Source organism: Chaetodon auriga, chromosome 11, assembly GCF_051107435.1.
Source record: "Chaetodon auriga isolate fChaAug3 chromosome 11, fChaAug3.hap1, whole genome shotgun sequence".
Lineage (NCBI taxonomy): Eukaryota > Metazoa > Chordata > Actinopteri > Chaetodontiformes > Chaetodontidae > Chaetodon > Chaetodon auriga.
Window position 1 is genome coordinate 4363013 of NC_135084.1, and position 27564 is coordinate 4390576.

Below are 27564 nucleotides of genomic sequence, written 5' to 3' on the forward strand. Positions count from 1 at the left end.
TATTAACACTGAGAGAGTAGATGGTGACATGGTTTCACAGGCACTCTGAGCCTAACAGAATAAGCTGTGACAAGGACTGAGTGCATAGAGGGGACACAGGGGGTTGAGTGTGTGCTACTTGTCCAGCCAACTCGTCTTCATTACTAAATGACTGAATAGTTTGCCTACCAACTCCCAAAATGACATAATGACTGATGGAGAGTATCAACAACAGGTGTACCAGACTAGTGTATTACTGAACCTACGTTGTCATGTGGTTAAGAGTGTGAAACAGTCGCAGTTTGCTTGGTTTCAAGCACCAAAACTACCTGGTTAGGTTTTGGAAAAGATCCTGGTTTGGGTTAAATTAGTACATCACTGCTATGGCCAAAAAAAGTCAGTGCTGACTTTCAGTTTCACACGGGCCACGGTGTCCTGGATGAAAGTTCTGTGTTTGTTTGACCTGTCCATCCACCCCACTTCCTCCATACATGGACCTGCGGCTGACAGATTCCAAAAAAGTTGGGACGCTGTCTAAAACATAAATGAAAACAGAATGCAATCATTTGCAAATGAACTGTGTTTTACGAATTTAAGGAAGTGTTTCTAAGCCCATGTAGTAATATCATTCGTACAATCATGTTTTTCACAGTGTTGAACCTCACACCATTTGCTTGTGAACAACTGAGTCTTTCCAGGATGCCCCTTTCATACCCAATCATGATACTATCACCTGTTACCAATGAACCTGTTTATCTGTGGAACGTTCCAAACAGGTGTTTTTGGAGCATTCCACAACATTCCCAGTCTTTAGTTGCTCCTGACCCAACTTGTTTGAAATGTTGCTGCATCAAATTCATATTTACAAAAATCTGTGAAGTTAATGAGGCACATATTGTCTTTGTACTGTTTTGCGCATGAAGAATACTGTATTTCACACAGCTCACATTAGAATCACATTAAGAAGTGATCTTTTAATGTGGATACTAACTATTTCAATGTACATATGGGCATACGAGTATAGAAAAGCTTGGAAAAATGTGAACCAATCCTTTAAGATTGTAGGACGCCCTTTGTAAGATTGAATTTGGGACTAAACTTAATCATTCCTCCATTTTCAATTTCCACTAGTACTGTGTGCCCTTGCACAGTTGCTGCAATGACCCAATTCATCTATCAGGGAATTAATTAGCTTTAGCCAATTATCATACTATTTAACCTCATACTAAAGGACACACTGAATTTCAGAGTCCCCGCAGTAGCTGTCATACAGCCCCTGACCGAAAATGTGTGAGAGACAATAAAAGTTGGAGTTCAGTTCTTTTTGTCCAGCCAGGCAGCAGGATGTGCAGTCACTGTTTTTGTTTAGGTGGACATTTTTAGAACCCAGAGAGACAAAACAATGTGTACCACGTCATACAGTGGAATATGGGATGGGTTGACCCTCTCACACAAGTACAAAGCAACAATGTACACACACACACACACACACACACACACACACACACACACACACATATTTCCTGGAGACTTATCCCAATCCTAACCATAACCACTACTTCCCTGACCCTAACTCTAACTTTAACCTAACCATAACCAACTGGATGGATGGATGGGAAACGGCTGACACAAAAATCAGTTATTTTTTAATTGGGGACATGGCTGTTGTCCCCAGTTGCACCAGTCATCCCTCATTAACTGGTCTTGAGTCTGAAATGTGACCTCGAATGGAGCCAAAGTCTCTTTCTCTCTCACACACACACTAATACACACACTTACTCCACCCTCCTTCTGAAGTTGCTAGGTAGAAAATCACTCCCATAAATGCTAAAAAAAAAAAAAAGAAAAGAAAATCACCTGCCAATTCGCAACCACATTTTACTGGATATTTACCAGGCAAAGTTATTGTGCATGCTGGTGGGACAGGAGACAGGAAGACATGCAGAAACAAACATGAATGTGCGCACAAGCATATTGTGATACATTTCCTGTTCTGCTCTTTTCCACTTTACCTTGTGTGGTCCCTATATTTAGCTCAGTCCAGGGAAACCAACCAACACAGGCAGGAAAACTAAGTTGGGAAAGAATTGAAGGAAGTCTAGTGGCCATTTAGACAAACAACTCAGACACTGGGATCAGTGCTGGCTGAATATGCAGCAGAACTGTATATGGCTGAGACAGACAAAGGGCTTCAGAATGACAGAGGGCCATCTGAAGAAAGCGTTAGGAGAAACTTTGATACAAAAGTGACGGCTGGAGGACTATTGTATGCTGGATTGAGTAGCAGCCTTGTGAATCCCTCCTGATTTGGGTTATAATGCGGATTTGAATGGACAAAAGGTGGATCTATACATGAACATGTTTCAAAGGTGGATCCATGCACTCTGCTGATAGATCTTATTGAAAGTGTCAGATGAGGTAAGGTGCATATTTGGTTGCCTAAATATTTGAATGGAAAACAACATTAAAAGAACAATACTGTCTGATATATTGGACTATCTCAATTGCTCCATGATATTAGGACCTAAAACATCTTTCTGATAATGGCTGCAATATGAATTTCAATGTGCTTTAACTGCATATTGTATCAGTTTTGTGCTGATTTGGACAGACATCAAGTAAAGACTCCCATCTCTCAGATATTTAGTAGAATAGTTTATTTGGACTAGAGGTGGGCAGAGTAGTCAAAAACTGTACTCAAGTAAAAGTACTGTTACTCAACAATTCCTCAAGTAGAAGTAAAAGCAGTCACCAAATAACTCCTTGAGTTAGAGAACAAAAATGATTTATTGGAAAAATGACTTGAGTAGCAAATAACTTAAGGATTAACAAAAAGAAAAAACACCAGCACACTGCTGTAAATTTCCTTCCTGGACATGACTGGAGTTATTTAAAACACCGATGGTCTTCCTCAGGCAAAGGTTAAGAAGTGAACATACTCCTATTTATTTGTGTTGAAATGATAATTAACATCACCTGACTAGATAACCTGCAACATACAGTACACAAGGATAATTTTCCCCCGGCTGGACGGCTCATACAGCTGGACGGTGTGTGGTCAGCAGTAGTGTCTCTGGTTTTTCTATCACTCACTCTGTATTGAGTGTTTTGTCATTGAGTGGTTGTTATTTGCTGGGCTTTAACTGTGCACTCCCTCATGCCTCTTGGCGCATAGAGAGCTGTTTTCTCACCTGCTCTGCTCAATGCTGGACTATTACGGTGTGTAACCATCATCTCCGATCTCACAGTTTTCCAGTTTCATTCCCTCATGATGAATATCAGGTATTGTACTGTCTCCTTGCATGTGATACACTGTGGTGCTGTGACCGTTGGTGAGGTATGGACTGGTTATTGATTTCTGGTGGAATGGGTGCGTTTGTGCTTGTGGGTAGCAATATCCTTAGATGGCAGAGCATATACGAAACAGAGAGTTAGCTGTATATCGTAAGTCTATGAGTACTGGTGCAACCCTCCACAGCTGTGAGGCCCACTGGTTCCTTTAACTGGCTGAAGAAAAAGCTGTTTTTTAGAGCAATTGTCTGGCCTCAGTCCCATGTATTACTGGAGTGTCCACCAAAGTGTTTTTCCTAGCTGAAGAATGGGAAAGTGTTCTTCTGAAAACACCTAGCTGGGAGCACTTTGTAGCCCTTTCGTGGCGGAGCGTTTTTTAAGCTTTGAATCAAGCTGTAACTTCTGGATCTGAAAATCAAAGCCAATGTGGAAGTGCCAAAATTGAAGCTCCTCAAGTGGCCACCTGAGGCTGGTTCTGCACCACGTGAATTACTCATTCATTTAAATCATATTAAGGCTTAAAGCTATGTATAGTTATTGACATGGACAGCTAGTCACTAGGTTTTAGCAACCAGGCTTCATTCGGCTTACTTTGCTCCACCAATGTTCCACCTCTTTTTTCATGTTTGGATTAGCTGAGAGTTTGTTGGAGTCAGGCACTGCCAAGTTGGTGTTGGCTGAAGCTACTGTCACTGGCTTCACAGTGGCTCTTCAGAAACCTGTAGGTGGCGTCACAGAGACTACGTTCATTTTTTATACAGTAAGTGTCAATCTTTGTCATTTGTACATTCAAACTACTGCTTGCATTATACATGGCAGTACATGTACATTTTGACTAATAAAAATGTGATCACAGATATCCACAGCATTATAGATGTAGTACATTACAATTACTATTCAAGCAGTCCTATTCAAAAGTATGTAGTATGTATGTACTACATACATTCTCACACATTACTTGCTATTAGTTCATTGCAGCATTAGCTCATTACACAGTTATGATTTTGGATCTCCTGAACCACAAAATAACTCTGAGGAGATGTGGACCTGCAAATTGATCACATCCTGTAATGTGTCGCAAATGTATGCATTCAGCTTGCTCCTGCAGTGTGTGTACGGTTCCAGCATCTAGACGTTAACTACGCAAGTGGGATTTCTTCAGACAAGAAATCTCATAATGGGTGTCTGGCCTTTAGACTGTTGACATTGCCTATAGAGCACTTCGATTCTTCTTAAAGACCGAACCCTCTCCACTTGGCACACATTATGGCTTTCTACTACACTCATCTTTTTGACAGTGTTAGCTTTGTACACAAGAGATCTCATTGCTGTACTGTACATTCATGCTCCCCTGGTAATTATTTTTAATACTATTCATCAAGACTACCCTCAGGACTAACATTACATTTTTAGCCCTACTACTGGTAAGACTCTAAGAGCAGAATGATGCTCATTGTGTTCAACACTCTACAGGCAGCCTTTGCCATGTTGGACCTTGTCATTTCTCAGACATAACCGAAACCTGGCTCATAATCAGAGAGATGTATCAGAAAGCCTACTGTACTGTATGTTTGAATTACAACTGATTCAAGCACTCTCTTTGTAGTCGTAACATATGTAGTCTGGCTTCTCTTACTCTTGGATATTTACAGTTACTTTAAATGGCACTGATTGATCTGATCTACCAAAAGGGCAAAACTATGGAATTAAATATTGGATTAAAGCGGTTTGCACTAACAGAAAAAGATAGTAAGTTTATGGACACCTTAACAAAAGGGTTCAAAAATGCTTTGTGACAAAGTTGATTTATATGACACTGTTGCATCTCTTAATTTCTAAACAGTTTGTTGGCCTACATCATTCCTTCAGAATGCTTTAATGCAAACACTTCATACAGACTGGGTCTCACAGGTTAACATGATCAGCTTTTTTGGCAACCTATCAAAACCTCAGTGCCTCACCACTTTCTCTTTGCTCTGTTGTTCTCAACACAGGCACACTGGAGTTGCATACATTCATAAGAAGTAGTAGCATAACCGACACATGCAACACTTAATTAGCATAATTATTTCATTAGCTGTCACCTGAGAAACTGCACAGAATAGAATGATGGTAACCTGACTCTTCCACTATTAATTTATAAAACAATTCCATTTATTCATTATTCCAATTAACTGGCTGCAGTTTGCTCAGAGTTCAGTTACCTCTGGGTTTAATGAATAACCCCCACTGGCTGTTTCAGGAAGATCATTTCCCACACTTTCTCTTTCTCTACAAAGCAGGCCTTCATATCATATTAAAAATGGAAAGTGGAATGGTGACTGATGAAGACATTATCATCAGATTAATTTTACTGAGTGACCTGTTGACCTGTGGTCATGTCAATATTGATTGCTGGTAATTGTATCAGAAGTGTAATGGATACTGCTACAGTATAATGCTACAAAATCCTATGGAGGTTTATGGTGGGGGTGGTTTCATTTAACTCAACCCATTGTCTGTCGGTATTTTGTCCATATTTAATGATTCCACACCTCACTGTGTCTTTTGTCTTTATGAAGGATGTCAGAAAATTAGTGCAGGAAAGATGGGACGGTAGATGGATAAAAGCATTTAGGGCAGCCAATTCAAAGTTAATGTCAAGCTTAATCTGTACAATATCTGGCTGACTTCACCAACCCTTAACCATAAAGATGATTCATCAGAAAACACTGTAATGCCACTGTTCTGAAAGGCACAAGCAAACAGAACCAGAAACCAAAAAGGTCAGATCAACAGTTCTAGGTCTGGAAAGCAGTAACAAATTACATGTTTGATTGCTTTAATTCTGAGGACTTGTGTTATTGTTGCTGGTTTAAAAAAATCTGCACTGCATTAACACGCAATCCTTCACCGTGATGGATGACCTAACTCAAACAAGTTCTATGTCTCCACAAGTTGTTGGCATATGGTCCTGAAATCATAGAAACCAAGGGCAAGAAAAACAGCATCTGGAAATGATGAGTAACAGTCTAAAGTATTCATTATTTTATTGTAAATAGGCTAAAATATATCATAAAATGGCAGCTCCTCCAAAATATAAGCTAAGGCCTCCGATATTGACCTTATAGGCAGACTGTTGTCTCCCTTATTCACACCTACCTTTAATCCCGCTTTGTTTCTTGGTCCCGGATTGGGTTTCTAAGTTAATTAGGCTCACACAGGAGCTGTTTCTGTTTATTGAAGCGGCAAATAAAATAGTTTTTTTTCTTTCTTTTTCATTGTGAACATTATATTATTCTGTTATTATGAGTGTTCTTTAAAAACAGGTGTCCTCAGATGAAGAGGTAGTGATTGTACATCATGTATCAGCCAGTGGCTCAGTGCTCTTTGAGAGAGAGTGAGTGGGGAATAGATTAGAATTGATAGAATAAATAGAATAGATTCAAATCCTTAGACAATGGAGTCCAAAAGGAAACTTTCACACACAGGCTATTCTTTCTTTACTGCGAGCAAATAGCTCTCTTGTGTGCATCTTTATGAATGTGAGACTCAGCTGAAACTGAAGTTTTGGTGCTCACACTCAATAAATAAAGTGAAGCTGTGTTCATCCTGCAGAATGTCAAGTAGCACTGTAAAGGGTATTAGAGGGGCACAGTACACACTGTTCTGTCATTAATGTGCACATGAATATGTAAGAATCATTAAAATCTGACTAACAGAAAGACTGGGTGATGATATGCTCAGTTTGTACAAGTTACATGTTTCAACCCTTTGTTACTGTTCTACTGTAACTACTTTATCAGAATGACTGAGTTAGTTCTAACATGATGTCCACACAAGCTGAAATAAAGCCATACTCTGGCTTTTGTGTTTGGCTCCGTTGAGTGTGTGTCCAAGGATAGCATAGACACTGCTTTTTCTGCGTCACTGTGACCTGCTGATGACACATCAGATGTGCCTCAGCATCTCTGGTTTGACTTCACTGATGCCATATCTGCAAACACACAATCTTGACTGCTAGTGTGTCACACACACACATCTTCACAGTCAGTAAAGGACTTAATTAGCTTGACTGCATGTCTAGTTAAAGAAAGTAGTGCATACACACACCATTGTACCATGGTGACAACTATGGTATCTCATCATGTAGCTGCAGGCTGAAACTAGCGGCTAATGATGGTCACAGTTATGGATAAATTTTTATATTTTTTATTAATTGATTTATCATTGAGAAGAATGTCCATCACTGACAACTTCAGATTGGTTGTGTGTAACCAACAGTCAAAAACCTAAAGAGGATAAGCTTACAACTGTATAAAAGAGAAAAGCAGAAAATCCTCATGAAAAATCTGCTAAAAACCTGTAGATGACTGTGTGTGGGACAGAAATAAAATAAAATAAATAATTCAATCCAGTTACCTGGGTGACAAAGCATACGTATGTATACTGGTTTTTGTTCACGGTAGGCAGCTGGTACTGGTGAATGGGGCCAACATCTGTGAACTGAATCTATTTGGTTGTTTTTTAATGATACTTGTCTTTCTGTTGGGATACACCTGACAGATAGCAGATGGTGGCATCGGGGTGTTGATAGGTTATCTCAGTCTTTCAGGTTTAGTAAGATTGTCTTTTTAGTGATTGTTGAGGTGATCAGTAATGGTCGTTCATATTTTAGTGCCGGTTCCACTGAGGAAAGATCTCCCAGCAGACATACAGATAGGGAGACTGGAATGCTACGACTTACAGTTTAGGACAGTTTATGTGTCATGTACAGAATGTACAGTGTACAGTTGTCAGTTGCAGTGAATTTTCCATTAGTATTCTGTAAAGAAATGACAAATCCCAATTTACGCCGTTGGGAGCACTTTTATTGCACGCTGTACCACAGTAGTAACTTTCAGTGATTTCTTACAGGAAAATGAGGATCAGTGTGACTGTATGTATACACGAGAAAACACAAACATATTAGCAGATTGGAGTGCATGAGAGTACTCCATTAGCATACAATAACTTTTCTACACTCTGTACATGATCCTACTAAGGCTCTCAAAAGCACCCTTTAAAATTTGTGTGTAGAAATTTGTGTGAAGAAAATAATTACCTCAAACCTTTGACATTCGGTTATTATGAAATTACTGCAACAACCAAGGAATTTTATGGTGGCAAAGAAATAAATCTGAAAGCTGTTAAATCACACTGAAAGGCCGACTCTGCCTTTGGCCCAACTCCCTCAAAAGTCCCATCACCTCTAGGCACACTACTGTTAAGTACAGGAGTCAACAGCCAAACAAACTGCTTGGTAAGGCTGCCCCAGGTTCACCACCTTAACATGATGGCATGTTACATTCCCTATGTAGCACTAAATGCAACACACTGCTGAAGCTGATGAGGGTGTCAGGGCGTGAAAATTTGACCTGATGATGGCATAAGCTGAAAGGTTACAAGGAAGGGAGAATTAAGAGGCCCTGGGGCTCTGTCAGTTGTTTCATCTTTCCAGACATAAATATCAGTCTCTAATGATTTGTTTGCCAAATTTCACTAGGTATTGAAGGGGTTTTTTGAGGATGATCAAATGTGAAAATTCACCAAAAGCCACATTAGACAAAAGACAGAGGTTATGGGGATTAAATGGAAAATGTATGTAAGAGCCTGAACTGCAACAGTTTTTTTTTTGTTTGTTTTTGTTTTAATTATATCTTAATAGAAGCTAATGAAGTACAGTATGTGGGATTAACCAAACTAACTAACTAGGTTGTCAAGGTCATGTGCTCGCTGATTAAAAAGAACACACACACACACACACACACACACACACACACACACACACACACACACAGAGTCATAAACTCAGAACCATCTGCTTAAGCCATCTGACCAGCTGTCTGAACCCAAGGTCAATGTAACATCTGTCTGCAGCAGTGGACTATACATGACTCCAACCTGTCTAGTCTGCTCTGAACATCATCTTCATTCTTAATGCTCTACATGAGTTGCATATCTGTCTTCTTCAAGCAGCTTGATTACAATCTGATTTAAAGTCAGAAACTTAATTAGCATAGGGTCATCTGGTATAATTGAGGCATTGATGTAATTACCATGAAGAAACTCACATCTCTGTGACGCATTTTAAGTTGTTTACATGTGGTTGCTTAAAGTTAGTTTGGACTTTTTAAGTGGGGTATGTATGAGGTAGTTATTCATAGCCAGTGTATTATCTACAGGTCTAGACACCCCCATTTTTGGAGAAGCACAGCGTAGTACAGAAGCACGGAAGCTAAGTGATGTAATGCTGTTGGTTTCTGATGCTTTCTGGTGTGGAACTGAAGCCATTTTATCACTCTATGTTGCCTTCAAAGCTACTAGACTAATTTGACAAAAACAGTAATTTTACCTCACAGTGCATTTGTGGGTCTTCCGCTGCCTTGATGGCTTAGTTTGTTTGTGTTATACTGTCTAGTTTGGACCCCCCCAAAAAAAGATTTGAACCACCTTCCACTTAAATGTATGGACTTTTATAGACGATTTAACACCAGTCTAAGTTATTAATAATTTTTCTGCTTCAATTATGATCACAAATGTTGATGTTAGAAAATGTTTAATGCTATGTGTGTGTGTGTGTGTGTGTGTGTGTGTGTGTGTGTGTGTATTCTTAAAGTGTGCAAGTTAGGATTTAAGCACATAGTGGTAGCTAAGATTAAGGCAGGGGTTAAGTGTAATCAGTGCATGGCTCTCACAAATGTAATAAACCTGATATGTGTGTTTGTGTGTGTGTGTGTGTGTGTGTGTGTGTGTGTGTGTGTGTGTATGTGTGCATGGGTGTGTGTGTGTAAGGTCATATGGCAGGACTGCTGCTGCTTCAGGCTGCTGTGTTTACCAACAAGGAGGAGGAGGAGGAGGAGGAGGAGGAGGAGGAGGTCATAATGTAGTGTACGCTCCACCATGGGAGTCTCTGTGCTTGACAGCCAGTAGCAGCCTGCAGCATCCAGCAGCAGTTACAGTTATCTCAGTGAAAGGACTGATCTTTAGCCTGGATGGTTGCTGTTACACTGCTGTTTAGGGGGTAAGATTTGACGGCTTGTGAAATATAGATTTTGTAGTTTGTGTGATATTTCTAATTGCTAGTTTCTGTGACAGCAACAACGAGATTTAAAGGCTGCTTGTTGTTTTGCAAAAGGAATGAACGGAGTGACTGTTTTAGTAGCTTGTTTTTCAGCGATGGATTCCTTCTGTGTTATTTAGGCTGTCAGTGTTAGGCTGAAACAATGTGTGTGTTAATGTATGAGTGTTTGTGTGTGTGTGGTAAGAAGTACAAGTCAAAGATGGCATTATATTGTAGTCGTCTCTCTCTCAGTTGTCTAAACTAGTTGAAGTAGATCATAATGTGTGGTGGACTTTTAAGCACACAGAACAGTGTGTGTGAATGTGTGTGAGCAGGTGTGTGTCGTTGCTTTTCTATGATACTTTCTGTCTGAATGTGCGTTTGTGTGCACCTATGAGCAGTGCATGTCACTGGACTAATAAGCACAGAATGACGCATCCGTAAAGCAGACGCAGGCACACAGTGACCCATTGTGGAGGCAGAAAAGCACAAGTCATGCTAAAGGGCACAGCTGACTGTAACATGCACAGCCGAGCCGTGAAATCAAAAGGAAGAAAACATAAAAATGTGTCAGCGTGTGTGTCCCGTAGCAATTGACATATAACGCATTAATGTTTTACCTTCCGTGAAAACAGCGTGATGTCCACACAGACAACGTGAATGAGAACACTTTGAAAGTTTCAGAATGGCCTGTTTGTTGTTCGTGAGACACCAATGCGTCATACTGTCAGTAGCAAGCAACATTAAGTGTCCTTGCTTTAATTGTGCATAATTTCCCTACTTACTCTGTTATTTTACTTAGAAGTGAGTGAGATTTAAGTGTAGGCTACTGCTTAAGTGAAAGCATACATCACATAGTAAACAAATGGATTAACAATATTTTATTTATGCTTTGACTTAAGCAGCGCTTATTTCAGAAGCCCCTTGTGGGATGTCCAACATCGAGCACAAGTTAGATGACTAAGTCAAGATCAAGCCCGACAAATGAGTCCTCTCCCAGCTCTGTTATTCTCAGTTTCACGAGATTTAGATGTGTGATAGGAATAGGCAATCACTGCTGTTGTAGTCTCATGTGAAATTATGAAATACTGTCTAGCTGAGGGGTTTCTGTGAGGCACTCAAATGTTTGCATGAGTTTCGTCTTGGGGCTCTGGTTTCCTCCCACACATGTGAGACGTGCAGGGTTTGTCAGCTTTAAATTACCTGTAGGTGTGAATATGTTTGTCTGTGTTAAACTGACACTCTAGGAATTGTGCAACCTCTGCCTGTCCCAAAGCATTCTGGGGTAGACTTCGTGACTATGCGAGAACGAAAAAATGATAACCTGTTTACATAATGGAGGAATAGAAATTTGTAGTAATGTAGAATTCCCTACAAACAAATGCTGTTAGCATGCTGCTCATGGCTTATAGTATCATTCTAAAGCAAAAGTTTACTTAAGCTTTCCTTTTAAGCCTTAGGGATCAAGTCTGGCAGTTTTCGTGGTTCTTCGCGGCTGTTTTTTGCTTCTTGCTCAGTGGGACTGGAGTTCGATTTTTCTTCCTGAAAAGTACAGGATGCTAATTTTGCCGGCAGGGCAACCCAGTCTCCTAAAAATTATATTATTGAAAAATGATAATATTTTACAGTCGATCAGTACAAAATGTAGTACCTGTGTTTTGTGTTTGTTTGTTTTGTCAACATAATGAAGACATATGACATACAGTATATTGAAAAACAAAACAATGCTAAATGTTAATTCCCAACACAAAATATTCATATTTGTTTCCCCTCAAGTTTGACCTGAATAGAATGTTTACATTGGCTTTAATGGTTGCTGCTGTGGATCTGCCATGTTTTGGCACAGATGGGTTTGACAAGTGCTTGAATTTTTCAGCAACTTCTGTTATGGTGCCACATATAAGGCAGACACAACCTCTCGCGCCTGTCACCCTGCACAGGATAAGCAGGTATAAGTAATGCAAGGATGGAATCTGTATGTTCTCTATGTTCTTGAAAACAGAATCCAAAAGTACCTTGCCTGTTTCTTTAAAGATCAGTGTGCTCCTATGAACGTCACCTGGCTAAACTAGGATTTAAAAACCAATAGATCCACCAAAGCAAAGTTTTCATAGAGACAAATTCCTCACAAGCACACAAGGACAGTCATTAAGATGGAAGAAGAGAGTCACCTATAAAGCATAAGACACTATTCATTTTATCCTGCTGCTTACTAGTTAACTGCTCTGCTATTTGGCAGCTGGCCCTCTGCAATTATTATAGTAGTCTGACTGCACTTCTGTATTCTACGAAGTCTTCTAGCTATTGTATAAGCTGGTGTCAGGACACAGGGTATACATAATTGATTAGCTGGCTTAACAACCTTGTAATTGCTCAAAGTTGTACCATAGTCCTCAAGTCAGCAATAAAGTCAATTGATTGATTGTTAAAATGGAATTCGCCAGAAGCAAGCCAGAGTGTAGTCAAAACCAGTAACTTCCTGCAGGGTTTGTACCACTGTCATAACTATATATCTAATTGTCAGCTGAGATGTCCTCAGCTGATCTGCAAGAATATTTTCAAAACTAGTCATGGCTTTCTTCAATCAGTACGAGTACAAATCTGATTTTCTTTCTGTTTGAACTTTTTTGTTTCCAGGCTTTGCAACTGTGATATAGCACACTACATTATGCATCATTTAACATAGAAAAAACAGAGTCAAAAGCACTCTTTTCAAAATAAATAATCCAAGGAAGAAAAACAGTAAAGGAACATGAGGACTACAAGGCAGACATTTGTTTCTTAATACAGACCTACTCAGTCGTCAAGCATTTCCCATCTAAATTGGATTATTCTACAACTGTAACTTGAATAAACTTACATGCCTGTTTAAAAATCTATATTATTGTATATGCTTCATGTAAAGGACAATATAACATCTCAAATTGAAACTTGTCAGCAGACTAATCAGTCTCAGATATGCAAGTAGAATCTCACCTTTAGAGCACTCAAACACTGGCATATTTTTGCAACATGTTTGTGAGCGGTGGTGGAAAGTACATTTACTCTGTTGCTGTTCGTTGTTTGCATTTTACTTGAGTATTTTTATTTTATGCTACTCTAATCTTGTACCATTACATTGGTAACACTTTACTGCGGAAGCTCTGAAAGGGTACGGAAGCTCTGAAAGGCAAGGTGGAAAAAAAAAATTAAAACGGCCAATGTTTAAGTTTATCTTGTACGTACGAGATAGTATCTCGTACGTATGAGTTAGTATCTCGTACGTACGAGATAACTCGCAATTATTATTTTTTTTTCACCTTGCCTCTCAGGGCCACTGGCTCAGTTATTTTGGAGGAAAAAAAAAAAAAATCTGAAACGAGAGGTTTAACCTTCTCAGTTACTTTAACTACAAATATCTGCTGTAAACCACAATGGGACTGAGAGATTTCTCCATAAAATATTTATATCACATAATTTTATATAGAATTATGAATGAAAGCTCCATGTGACAACACGTAGCTGTTCCGCCACTGACAGTATGCCACGTCATCCAGACTGACCTGCCATGCAAAAGTGAGCCGCAAGCGGCTCAAACATATTTGTAATCATTTTTATCAGGTGTTTGTCTTTTTCAATCGATGCTTTAAAGTAGTGGGCTAATGCACGTCATGTAGCCTACTGACTCTTGCGACAACAGATTTTAGATTCAGATCGTGGTCGATTTGTTTTTTTGCTGTTGTTGTTTGTTTTTTTTTACTGTGGTAACTAAGTGGCGTGCTCTGATTGAGTGGAGATGCAATCTATATCTATCTATCTATCTATCTATCTATCTATCTATCTATCTATCTATCTGAGAATATTTTTTTATTTGCGTTATGTCGGTTTGTGTAATTTATGGTACCACTCAATAGGCTCTGTGCGCAAGCCTCGTGACGTACTTCCGATTCCGCCTGAAATCGGCAAACCAGTTTCCGGTTTACTTCCCTTTCCAGTCAAAACAGCGCTAAAATAAATACAAGGAATGAAAAATGAATCAACATCCACGAAAGAAGACGAAGTATAATGTGAGAGGGACTTTTAAGTTCCAGAAGACGGTGAATGGCTCTAATGAGCACTGTTGTGTGCCACTTTGTGCCGGCTCAAGTCGCTATGACAGCGAGCTTAGCTTCCACTGCTTCCCGAAGGACACCGAACTTCGTGCACAGTGGCTGCAGAAAATATGCAGGACGGGATTTTCGGTAACTCAGCATACGAAGGTATGCAGCCGACATTTCGAAAATGCCCAAATTCGAAATACCCCCAAAGGTAGACGGGTTTTAACAGCAAACGCAGTGCCAACACTGTTTGAATGGAACAGTTACACAGCAACCAAGACAAGAGCCGGTGTTTGGGATCGCCGCCCTCGACTGACATGAAGTCCAGAAACATCACCTGTGCCCTGATCTTTGTCTGACACTGAAATGGACATAGAGTCAACACAGTTAGCACAACAAGTAACAGTAAAGAACATGCGAAGCAAACACAAAACTAAAAAATTAGCACGTTGCTAACGTCAGCGAGTGAGCTAACGTCACCAATAAATCACTTATCCTCGTACTGGTGAACGTAACTAGAGATGTAGAGACGAAACCCTTTTTCCCGTTTTTGCTCTTCGGAGCAGGGGAGTGGGCATCCACGATACGATGAACATCGTTGATAGATATCTTTGACAGATTTTGCAGGCATCTTGTAAAGTTCATTGTGAGATTCCCTGATTGTCTACCCCAACGCGGGACTATCCCCGGTCGGCACTCTCCCGCTAGCCAGACTATCGAGCCCACCGACATATAACGGAGCTAGTTATCTTTTTTTATGTTAGTTTTTTGTTACGTACAAGTGTATTTGACATATAATTAGTGACATATTGTTTCAAATACACCTACAGTATGACCATTAGCCTATGAATTGACTTTGTCGTTACGTTTTAACAAGTGGTGGATAAATCCTCTTTCCGTTTCCGGTCAGTTAACGTCACATCACAGATACTCTTGAGTTCGCCATGCCTCTGGTTTGGTAGTACGATGTACTGTATCCTTCGTTCAGTATCTGTGGTAGTAGTTGTAGTAGTAGTAGTAGTAGTTGTTGTTGTTGTTGTTGTAGGCCTAGTAATCAGGGATGGGCAAAGATACATCTAAAAGTATTCCCAAATACAATGCGAAGTACCCAGCATTAAAACAGCCTATAAGTGCACAACATTAACTGTGCATTTATGAAACAGCTAGAAATTATGGTAAAGTAATTATGAAACGGTTAGAAAATAAGGCTACAAGATGCACAGCAGTAACTGTATCTATTTCTAACAGTTACAGTGCTGGGTATTTTGCATTAGTGTTTTGAAATACTTTTACTGGCATACTCCGCCGTCGTTTTATCCAGTAGTGTTATTCTTACTGGAGTGGTGTTAAGAAATAATACGTGTGCCAATACATAATATATGCTATAAATGACACGAATACGTGAAATATAATCAGGGGGCAGTGTATATATATGATAATACGTGAAATATAATCCGGCGGGATAGATCCGGCGGGATAGATCGTCTAAACCACCTGGGGCTACGCGTCCGTGAGCGAACTAAGTGTATATATATATATCAGTTGGGAGTCTCCGTCTATCTACCCATTGGGATGACTAGCTGACGTTAGCAACGTCGTACACGCTTACGTACTTTTGCATGGCAGGTCAGTCTGGATGACGTGGCATACTGTCAGTGGCGGAACAGCTACGTGTTGTCACATGGAGCTTTCATTCATAATTCTATATAAAATTATGTGATATAAATATTTTATGGAGAAGTCTCTCAGTCCCATTGTGGTTTACAGCAGATATTTGTAGTTAAAGTAACTGAGAAGGTTAAACCTCTCGTTTCAGATTTTTTTTTTCCTCCAAAATAACTGAGCCAGTGGCCCTGAGAGGCAAGGTGAAAAAAAAATAATAATTGCGAGTTATCTCGTACGTACGAGATACTAACTCATACGTACGAGATATCTCGTACGTACGAGATAAACTTAAACATTGGCCGTTTTATTTTTTTTTCCACCTTGCCTTTCAGAGCTTCCGTAGGAAAGGCAAGGTGAAAAAAAAAAATGAGATAGTATCTCGTACGTACGAGATAACTCGCAATTATTATTTTTTTTCACTTTTCCTTTCAGGCACTGGCCAAGCTATTTTGGAAGAAAAAAAAATCTGAAACGAAAGGTTTTACCTTCTCAGTTACTTTAACTACAAATATCTGCTGTAAACCACAATGGGACTGAGAGATTTCTCCATAAAATATTTATATCACATAATTTTATATAGAATTATGAATGAAAGCTCCATGTGACAACACGTAGCTGTTCCGCCACTGACAGTATGCCACGTCATCCAGACTGACCTGCCATGCAAAAGTGAGCCGCAAGCGGCTCAAACATATTTGTAATCATTTTTATCAGGTGTTTGTCTTTTTCAATCGATGCTTTAAAGTAGTGGGCTAATGCACGTCATGTAGCCTACTGACTCTTGTGACAACAGATTTTAGATTCAGATCGTGGTTGATTTGTTTTTTTGTTGTTGTTGTTGTTGTTTTTTTTTTTTTTACTGTGATAACTAAGTGGCGTGCTCTGATTGAGTGGAGATGCAATCTATATCTATCTATCTATCTATCTATCTATCTATCTATCTATCTATCTGAGAATGTCTTTTTATTTGTGTTATGTCGGTTTGTGTAATTTATGGTACCACTCAATTGGAGCACTCCCTTTGTAAACTTGTAAATATTATATAAATTGATATCTTAGTTAAACATGAATACCATTAGTAAAGCTTATGAGACACATTGGTTAAAACAAAATTCTTCCATTTTGGTGGAATGCCATTTCCTTTCAAGTTTCCACAAAAGTTGCTTTAATTTGTAAGTTGGCGAGGTATAGCGTGGAGCTAACCATCTTTGTTTTTGTCATCCTCTTTTTTATTTTTATCAGAGCAGCGGTGTTTTCCTCCTGTAGCCTGTTACATGTTTAACAACACCTGCACATGAAAAACAACCTGCATTGTGTATTTGTAGCATGTCCTGCCCATATCTACAGGCAGACTAAACTAGCATTTATATTATTAATTATATTATTAAAATGCACATGTAGACTGACTGGTCAAACTCTCATGATCCACCCAACAAGCCTGCAAAGTAAAGAGCTGGTCCACTGTTCTACAGCCAGAGTGGAATCTGCAGTTTGACAATCAGTTGGAGCCTACTTTCCAGCACCCTGGAAACAATGCCACAATGTCAGGAGTCAGTACGCTGAGGTCCTCGCCTTTGCCTACCGCCTGGCTTGCAAAGCTATTCAACCCAATCCTACCCCTGCCTACATGGTAGTCAGTCTGTGTTGTTCTTTGAGGCTGTGCCCAGCCCAGGCCTGTGGGTCAGTGCCCAGCCAACACCCTGGCTAGCTCCCCTCCCAGGTCTTGCTCCAGGAGGGGGACCTGGTTTGTCTTTTCTGGGCCAGGGGCTGCAGGTCATTTTTGGCTAATTGATAAAGCATCTGGCATTCCCCTCAGACCAGTTTGCTTTGAGAGAGCTTCCAGGGACTATTGCCCCTGACAACACAGCTCAGAGGCTCACAGGGATACACAAATCCCTACACGATGTTAAGGTTGTGGTTCTAAAATTTCTGTTTGTGTAAATGGGTCTTTGAGCTCACGGGGGACAGATGGGTCCCAAAAGTGGAGAACATTTGGCTTTTCTTACAATTGCAGGGAATTACTTGTATTATTTGTTGTCAGTTAAGTTGCGATACAGATGCCATGCATTATCCAGTTATTATTATTGATCATAGCGGTGACATTTGGGAAACATTGTGGCATTGATTCTATGGATCTACGACAAACCTGGACCAGCAGCATGACCAACAAATAGTTATTGATATTTACTGATGCAGCTGGCTTCTCTGGAATTGCTGAGTGATACACACAAACTTGCATCCCTGACTGGTAGAGAGGTTATATCAGGTTAATGCATTTACAAAAATGAATATGTTAGACTCACTCCTAAGGCAAAGGCTTTTTCAGAGTGTGCAGAGTGGTGATGTTAGTACTCAAATCACCAGACATGTTAGGAATCACCACATCTAAGCGTAGTCCCTTTTAAGATTTTATCCATTTACACTCAAGGAACAATGCCTTCTTTCATTTAACTGTGCGCGCACACACACACACACACACAAATACAGACAAACTGATTATTGATGTTGACACAAGCATCAAAGAATAGATCAGATTTTGGCAAGGGATGAATTTTTTTCCTTGCCAAGTCTTGTAATGTGTCACTGATGATCAGGGGGTTGAACCTAAAGGCAGCTGGTGCAGTTCAATAAATTGATTAAAATGATTAATAACAAATGGAGCCTTACAGGTGGGTGAGGTAGATGAGGATCAAAACCAAAACTACCAAAAATCCACACAAAGGGAGCAGAAGTCCAAAAATGAGAAAATAAACAAAGTCCAAGGAGAACAAAGCAAAAATTAGGAGTGGCAAAGACTGAGGGAAACATAGACTTAAATACAATGGGAGGTAAGACTAAAGAGGCACAGGTGGAAACAAATGAAGGACAGGTGACACAAATCAATCACAAGGGCGGGAAAACACTGGCTGGGGCTCACCAAGGGCGGACCCAGGCAGGAACCTTGGCAAATCAGGAATTGGACCTGGCAGGCAAGGAGGCTGTTGGCAGCCTGTGTCAACCTGTGTCAGATAGCCACCGGCCTGCTAGCTGACACAGGGGCTGCAGCAGATTAGCTGGTTGGGGATCTGGCTCTCAGCCTATCCTTAGTTAGAGTGGATGTAACTCCAGTTCTATCAGTACATGTGTGGTCCTCTCTTCTATTTTAATTTGGAAAATGACTTAGCATTCATAGCATTGTTATGCACTTCACCCTGTCAATTGACAACCCGAGAACATAACAATGACTGTGTTATTGAAGTGTACCACTAAGCCATGTCAGTTTGCCAGAATGAGACAATACTAGGGTCCTGGATCTGGCACATATTGCAGGAATACAACCTTGTATAATTAATGTTATTTACTACACTTTTCATCCTACAACCAATCAAGCCAATTTCTCTGCTATGAAATAATTTCTAATAATAATAATAATAATCTAGCACTTTGTGGCTAAGGAGGTACAGATGTCTCCATGACATCAAATGACTATGTGGAGTGTTTAGGGTAGGGGTCTCTCATAATGTCAAACCCACAGAGATTTATCACCTGACTATGTTGTTTCCTTCAGCTTTTTAGCCTCTTTTAGTTTTTAGTTATTTTTGTCAGGTGTTAAGAAACATGACTTAAATCAGGGTTGTCCAAATTGGGGCCTAAATTGATTGGGCCCGCCCTATGAATATAGCAAAAAATAAAATAGATTAAGAATAAACTTTGCACAGAAAATCAGTCAGTTAGAGAAACTTGGAATCCTAGCACCATTTTGCATTTTAACAATGTAATACAATAAAGTATAAGGGTTTCACAGAACAGTTGACTAGTTGAATTCAAAACCACTACTCAACAGTTCGCATCGTTGACTGATTTTTCATCTGTGGTTTTAGCACAGTGCACTATTTAAGCAGTGGCAATGCATTTATAGCAGACATGCAGCTGGAGGAGCTTGGTTTTATTTGGGACCTTTCTGATGACAACTGCTCACTGATACTGGATGAAAAAATAAAATATATCTCCTGGAATTGGTCAACTACATTTTGGGAGTAATTGATTAATACTAAAATGCAGCAGTTGTGAATGCCCTAATATAATAGCTGACTGCTTTTGGCTTGTGGTCCACCATTAAGTTTCAGTTTTGGTCCTCCAAGGGAAAAGGTCTGGGCACCCCTGCCTCACATCGACGCTAATGTGTCTACTGGGTGTACAAATGGACTGTCAACTTTATAAGGTGATAATATATTGTTTGTTCTTCTGCTCCCTTATGGCCAAAAATAAGAATTTATACTGCTTAAAATTCAAATGGCAGCATGATTTGGAGCAATAATTATAAATAGTTACATGATTTGGACAGCGGCTCTTCATGTTGCTCATACAAAAAACCCCGTCTGTGTTGAGATTTTTATTGTTATTGTGATTGTTACTGGTAATCTTCAGGAAAAAAAATGTCAGCTCGTGCATACACAAAGTTCTTTGTTGGTAGTAAAACTACCATTGTTGTGGTTTTAAAAATCCTTGGCAGACATAAATGTCACTGTGGATTATTGAAACATTCATCATAAAAATATCATCAGTAAGCAAATAACATCCATCCAACATCCCCCCCAAAGCTAAGCAAATCATAGAGGTTTCTGTTACAACAAAAATACAGACACTATAGCTCATGTGTGTTTACAGGGTAAGCTGTGGGTGGGTGGTGATGATGGTAGTTCATCTCCTCTCTGCAGAATGAATAAAAGTGATGTCATATCAAAGTTGTGCTGAGTGACTGGATGAGTTTGCATTATGAAGGAATACAATTTATGAATATGTTTTTAATACAGTTGTTTTTTTTTAAGTATTTAAAAACCAGCCCAGCTCATTGTAACGCAGCCCAAAGCCTCTCCACCTGCCTAAAGCCCCTTTTACCCCAGTGCTCACCAAAACTACTTTTTACAGATTCTGCATTAATATGCAGATATCTGTTCATAGAGATTACTTCCAAGTCATTTTGTCTGGATTGCATGAAATGCATACATCCAAGCATATGGGCTTTAATAAATAGCTTTAAATACTCACCCTGGCTAGTACAAAATATACAAATCTGTCTGCAAGTTATTCATGTTTATAGTGTCAGCTTCCATAATGGACACATGCCTATAAACAAGTGTCTTCCTTATTTGATTAATCACAGACAATACTTGTACAAATTTGACTTCACGTTACCTCAAAATTAGCATAATTCTTTTATTCTCATAATAACAGTTCGGTAAGCTTTTATATTCGTATTACATAAAGAATATCTCACTGATGACTGTTTCTCTCCTACTCCTAGGAAAACCCTGATTTCCAGAGCAGTGAGTAGGAACTGTTGAAGTCAGTGACCTTCACAATGGGATCATCCACGTTGGGAAAGGCAGCATCTCTTGATGCTCTCTTAAATGAATGCATTCATGCATTTGGTGAGTGACACTAGACTGAACTGCAAAGATGGACTATCTACCCAAGGAAGTGTGTGTATATATGTATATGCATATGTGTGTGTGTGTGTGTGTGTGTGTGTGTGTGTGTGTGTTTGTGTATTTTTTTTAAACAAATTTGCTAAAAATAGTAAAACTGATGATGTGTTAGTCCGTCTCTCAACACTGTCTGACCTTTCTGTCCTATCTGCACCTCTCAATCCCAATAGTTGCTACTGATGACATCAGCTTTAAAACATGGTTCACAAATATATAGTCTAATTTTTTTTCTTTTTTTTTAAGGCTCAGTCATATTCTAAAAGAGCTGGACACTGTAGTGTTTAGACTCAGGCAAACAGGGGGAAATACTGCATTTGTTGAGGACTATTTTCAGATATGGATTAATCCACATTTGGTTCTAGTGAGTATTTGGGGTAGTGGGACAGTGGATGTGGGATTGAGTCAAAGGATACATGTAGGATACATTCAGTGTTGATTGGGTGTTTTCATGGGATTTGTTGACAAGAAAAATATATAATATAACCAGAACTATCCGTTACATTAACATAATACATATTCCATAAAGGTTGGTGACATCTTATGACTTACTTTTCTTCATAGATGACAATGGAGAGCTGCAGGCCAACCAGCTTCCCCGCAGCCTGCTGCTAATGCATCGCTGGTACGTTACATCCTCAGAACTGGCGGGAAAACTACTGATGATATATCCTATCTGGCAGAAAGCCTGCAGGAACTACAGCCAATACATATTAACACTGCATCGATGAAGTATGAATTACTGCTGGCTATTGTATTTAATTTGGCTGTGGTTATGTAGAGTACCAGTCAAAACACTCCACTCTGCATTGTAGATTAATACTCAAGACATCAAAACTGTGAAAGAACACGTGTTGATTATAAAACAACAACAACAACAAACAACAACAACAACAGCAACAACAATAATAATAATAATAATAATAATGACAATAATCTTCATAATAGCCATAATAACAATAATTACTATTATTCTTGTTATTATGGCTTGTGATTGTTGTTCTGATGATGATGATGATGATGATTATTATCATTATCAAATACTATATAATACAAATACTTTTTATTTTGTAAACCTTTTTATTGTCTATTTTTTTCCTACTTCTGATTTTTATTCTTGCTATTATTGCTGTCTGTGACATCTTAATTTCCCTAGCATGGGAAGTTATTTTATCTTATATTTTATCTTATCTTATATGGAATTATGTAGTTAGCGAAAAGGTGGAAATCTCCTCCGAAGAGTTGATGTTGAGATGTGTGTGTAATTTATGTGAGCTTACATGTGCCATTAATTGTCGATTTCTGCCAGGTAACAGTTGTTGTTTTTTGCCATAATATGGATTACTACAGTAGTCAAATAGGGTTATATACTGTATGACACAACACAATTGATGGTTTCAAATGCATTAAGAAGGCAAGAAGTTTCACTAATTAACTTTTAATTAACTCAAGACAGACCTTTTAACTGAAAGTCATTCCACTACCTCATGATGCTGGTTAAGACAACAGCGTGCAAAGGTGTCATCAAGGTAAACCGTGGCTATTTTGGAGACTCTGAAATAAAAAACATATGTTGGTTTGTTTATTATGTAATTCCATGTGCTCTTTCATAGTACTGATAACTTCAATATTAATCTACAATATAGAAAAAAAAAACAATTGAATCAGAAGGTGTGTTCAAACTTTTGACTGATACTTTGAATTCAACTCACAGTAAAGTGATGCCTGATAAATTATTCTTCACCTTACAGGAAGTCCAACCTAAATCTTTTACTTTATCGATGGAATTCTAATCAGTCTCTTTAAGTGAGGCGGTTGATGTTGCATTTCTTTTCCGTGGCTGTCTTGCCCTGGTACTGTATATTAATGTAGAATGAGCAGTATTGATCATGTCCTGGATCAGTGTCTTCAGAGCTGCTCAGTAAGTGGTCTGTTGTGCTTTCAGACAGTTACCAGGTAAGCTTCCTTTGACTTAAATCTCCATGAAATCTCCACAGTTATTACAGTATTCTTTTTCAGGTGTCATATACACTGCTCACAAAAAGTAAGGGATATTTGGCTTTCGGATGAAATTTATGGAAAATGTAAAAAGTTCATGCTACAAGGATATTATATCATGAAAGTAGGGCATTTAAGTAGAAGCATGCAATGGTGATCTCCTCATCTCAAACAATTTATTAAAACAAAAGCCAACAACAGTGGTTTGTATACTACAACAAAAAATGTCAATGTCTCAATAACTCATGTCATGTGCCCTTGAGCATCAATTACAGCTTGACAACGACGTCTCATGCTGTTCACAAGTCAACTTATTGTCTGCTGAGCCATGGCATCCCACTCTTCTTGAAGGGCGGCCCTCATTGAGGTTCTGGGGTACAGAGTTATGAGCCTCTACACAGAGACTCAGTTGATCCCATAGGTTTTCTATGGGATTCAGGTCTGGAGAAAGTGCAGGCACTGCATTTGAGGTACCCCAGTCTCCAGCAGCCATTCCCTAATGATGCGAACTTGATGAAATGGAGCATTGTCGTCCATGAAGATGAAATTAGGCCTGTGTTGTTCATGCAGGGGCACAATGACTGGATTAATGATGTTATTCAGGTAGTATGGGCTTGTCACTGTACTATTCACAAAGTGTAGGGCAGTTCTGTATTGACTAAACACACCTGCCCACACTGTAACACCACCACCACCACCACCACCACCACCACCAAAGCCTCGTCTGGTGACAACAGTGGCTGATGCATAGCGCTCTCCTTGACGTCACCAACATCGTTGGCAGCCATCATTTCTGCTCAATGTGAATCGACTGTCATCAGAGAACAGCACTGAGACCCACTAGTCCCTCGTCCAGCGTAAATGCTCCCTGGCCCATGCACGACGATGACGCCTATGCCTGGTGGTGTGGTCAGGTACCATTGCAGGTCGTCTAGCACGCAGACCACACTGATATAAATGGTTTCAAATGGTATGATGTGACACTTGGGTACCTCTCACCTCCATTAAATGTGCCTGGAGTTGAGTGGCATTCATAATCTGGTTCCGCAAAACAATGTTCATAATGAAGTGTTGAATACCAATTCTAAATGAACCAGGAAATTTATTGGTCAATTCATGGATCAAACACCTGTTGTGAATTTTGCTGTTGTTGTGCAAGTTGTGCAAAAAGTACTGACACATTGAACAGTTGGACATGTGCATTCAAAAGTTTAGAGAAGGTCAAATTAAGTTCACCTGTAAAGGTTATAATGCATTTTAGGTTCATCCTGAAATTTCACCCAGAAGCCGAATATCCCTAACTTTTTGTGAGTAGTGTATGTCTATGTGTATATAAAATGCAGTAAGTAAAGTATGTATGTACGTGTGTATCGGAAAGTATAACTTAAAGACTTCCACAAGTAAAATGTCAGTTCAATATGGAGAGACCAATTGGAGATGTATAAAAACATTTATTTAGATTAACAACAGAGGAGGAATTTAGATTCTAATAGGCAAAAGTTCACCCTTAAAGGAATAAAAGCATGAGAGATAAGGTCTTCTTTCGTTAAGTATATAAAAAGCAACAAGTCCTCCAATTTAAACAACAAAATACATTGTTTGTCCATGCCCCCTGGAACAACAAATAGAAGCATGTTCTGTTCTAACATTAACATCTGTCTGTGCCTTCTAAAACTGTTACAAATCACTGTTGAAAAATTAATCTGTTTCACGATGAGACAAATGTATGGTCAAGGTTAGGTTCAGATACAAAAATGACCTGGTTAGCTTTAGGGAAGCATTGTGGTTTGGGTTAAAATTACTTCTTCTTAAGTTCAGGAAAGTTCCATCAACATGGTTATAGGAATTCAGGTCTATGAAGTTAAGGGTATGGGATGATTGTGGTCATGTTTTTTTAAAAAAGAAATGTGGTTGGAAACACAAAACAAACCGTGGTCTCCCACATCATAGTCAGATATTGTGAGTTTGTTGCGCTACAATAACGTTACCTGGCTTCCTAATGTCATAATTAACTGTAGTCGCTGGAGGGCTTTGTTCCTTGAAAATGTCTTTTTTTAGGCACTTGTTCAAACAACTTAAGCTGTTGTTCCTGGGTGGACAGTCTCAGATATGTGCATAATAGAGATAGATAATCACAGCAGGAAAAATGGCAAAAATCTACCTATGGAGGGAGACAAAATAAAACTTTATTAATCCCATACTGGTGAAATTAAATTGTTACAGTCAGCAAATTGCAAAAAGAGAGGCATAGAAAGATCCCTCACCCCTCAAACCTCATCCCTTTCACTGTGCCAAAAAGAAAATCAAACTTTTCAAACTGCTGAAGGAGCAAAAAGCGAGCATTTGGAGCACCTGCAGGTTCCTGGTGCCACGTTCCAAGCTAACACTAATGATGTCACAGCGCATCCCACGCATCCCACCCAGTCTTCCACATCAGCCCTCTCTGAGGGCCAGGTCCTATCAAACCTTATTCAAGCTCTCCCCCTTTCAAAGCTGTCTCATCCTCTCCCCCTTTTCCCTCAACTTCCACAAACAACCTGAGCACATGCATCCCTCCATCCCAGCACCTTTCCCTCTTTTCATCCCTCTACCTTTCATATCCCATCTTCCTTGGCCACCTCACCTCCTCCTACCTGTATACTGGTCAGCACAGCTGCTCAGACTGCTCCCTCAATAGCGGTACACAGTAGGGCCTTCAGCCAAACCTTGCAACATTCTGATGGCTTGTGATCCAAAACATTTCTTGTCATTCATTTTCTTCTCACCTATAAACACAAATGCTACGTTCACTTTTATTCTCTCACTATACTACTCTGTACTATAGAGTACAGAGTCAAAATCAATGTCCACCCTTTCCCATATGCAAAGATCACAGTCAATTTCAAGGATGACTGATGCGAATAGCCAAGGAAATTCTGAATCTGTTGTGCCTCTTCAGTACGTTATTTACAGCTCTAGCACCTCAAATCAAGGATTTCAGGGATACTAACAATATCACACACAATTGCAAGTGATACATGTATATCACATTACGTACACGTGAAAGAAAAACAATATAATATAGGTGCTTATCCTTGACTGAGCAGCGCAAATTTTATACATAACATATTTGCATTCAAAGCCGCAGGACACCCACAGTAATTCAACCAAGGAACACCATTCCACCAGCTACAGCTTGCACTCTCATCACTTCTCTCAGTGGCTCATGCCTCTCAGCCCAAATAAACAAATTTCCGCTATCTTTGGCGGATTAGCTGCCCCCCGCAGCTAATCCGCCATCCATCACCCCCAAATTCTGCTGGACCTCGACAACTATAAACTGCCATACGTCATCTATCTCCTAAATGGCTTCTCATTGTCATGCCACCGAGTTCCCCTCTCTTCAGAGAAACGTAAAGTCACAGTACATCCTTAGAATTCTCTGCATCACCCTCAACTCTGTATAAATCTTTGCATATCTTCAGTCAGCTTTGGTGGCTACCACAGCAGCAGGTGATTCTCAACGACCACCCAAATTCACAATTCTTAGCCTCTCCTTCACCATCTGCGAGATGTACCCAGTCATCATAGCAATCATTCTTTGGGGGCACAAATGGTTCAAGAAGAACATTACTATTTACTCCAACTACAACAATTCATCATCCATGCCGTCCACATCCCAGGCCATAAAAATCTGTACAAGTCACTGCAGACCCCTTTGCTTGTGCAATTACGACACCCTGCTCAGGTTAACCTTCTCCATCCATAGATGGAAAATCTCAGACTCCATGTTCCTACTGACGTTTTCTGGCCTTCTACACTGCACAGAGATCACAGCCACTATCCTTTAATACCGATCATGCCAACACGCAGTTGTGTCTCATAATCTCCATCTATTCTGTTGACTCTTATGTACTGCCTCTTATAAAGTTAGACTAACCAGCCAGGTCTACCTTAACCCATCCACGTCTTTGACTAGAATAATTCCTAAATCCACTTAAACCTATCCGTGGCTACATAAACTACGACT

General features: G+C 39.6%; 1 protein-coding gene across 3 annotated transcripts in view; it reads left to right on the forward strand.

The window, feature by feature from the left end:
- Positions 1-2126: 2126 nt before the first annotated feature.
- The window catches only part of rasgrp3 (RAS guanyl releasing protein 3 (calcium and DAG-regulated)), a 50493-nt gene continuing 25055 nt past the window's right edge, over positions 2127-27564 (forward strand). The window contains exons 1-3 of one of the 3 annotated variants that reach the window (XM_076743810.1): positions 2127-2397; positions 21377-21503; positions 22122-22224. In XM_076743810.1, the coding sequence (XP_076599925.1) occupies positions 21434-21503; positions 22122-22224 (173 nt within the window). In that variant the 5' untranslated portion in view covers positions 2127-2397; positions 21377-21433. Of the gene's footprint in view, positions 2398-10192; positions 10313-21376; positions 21504-22121; positions 22225-27564 lie in introns of those variants that run through there. The other 2 variants (XM_076743812.1, XM_076743811.1) reach the window with 2 other exon arrangements.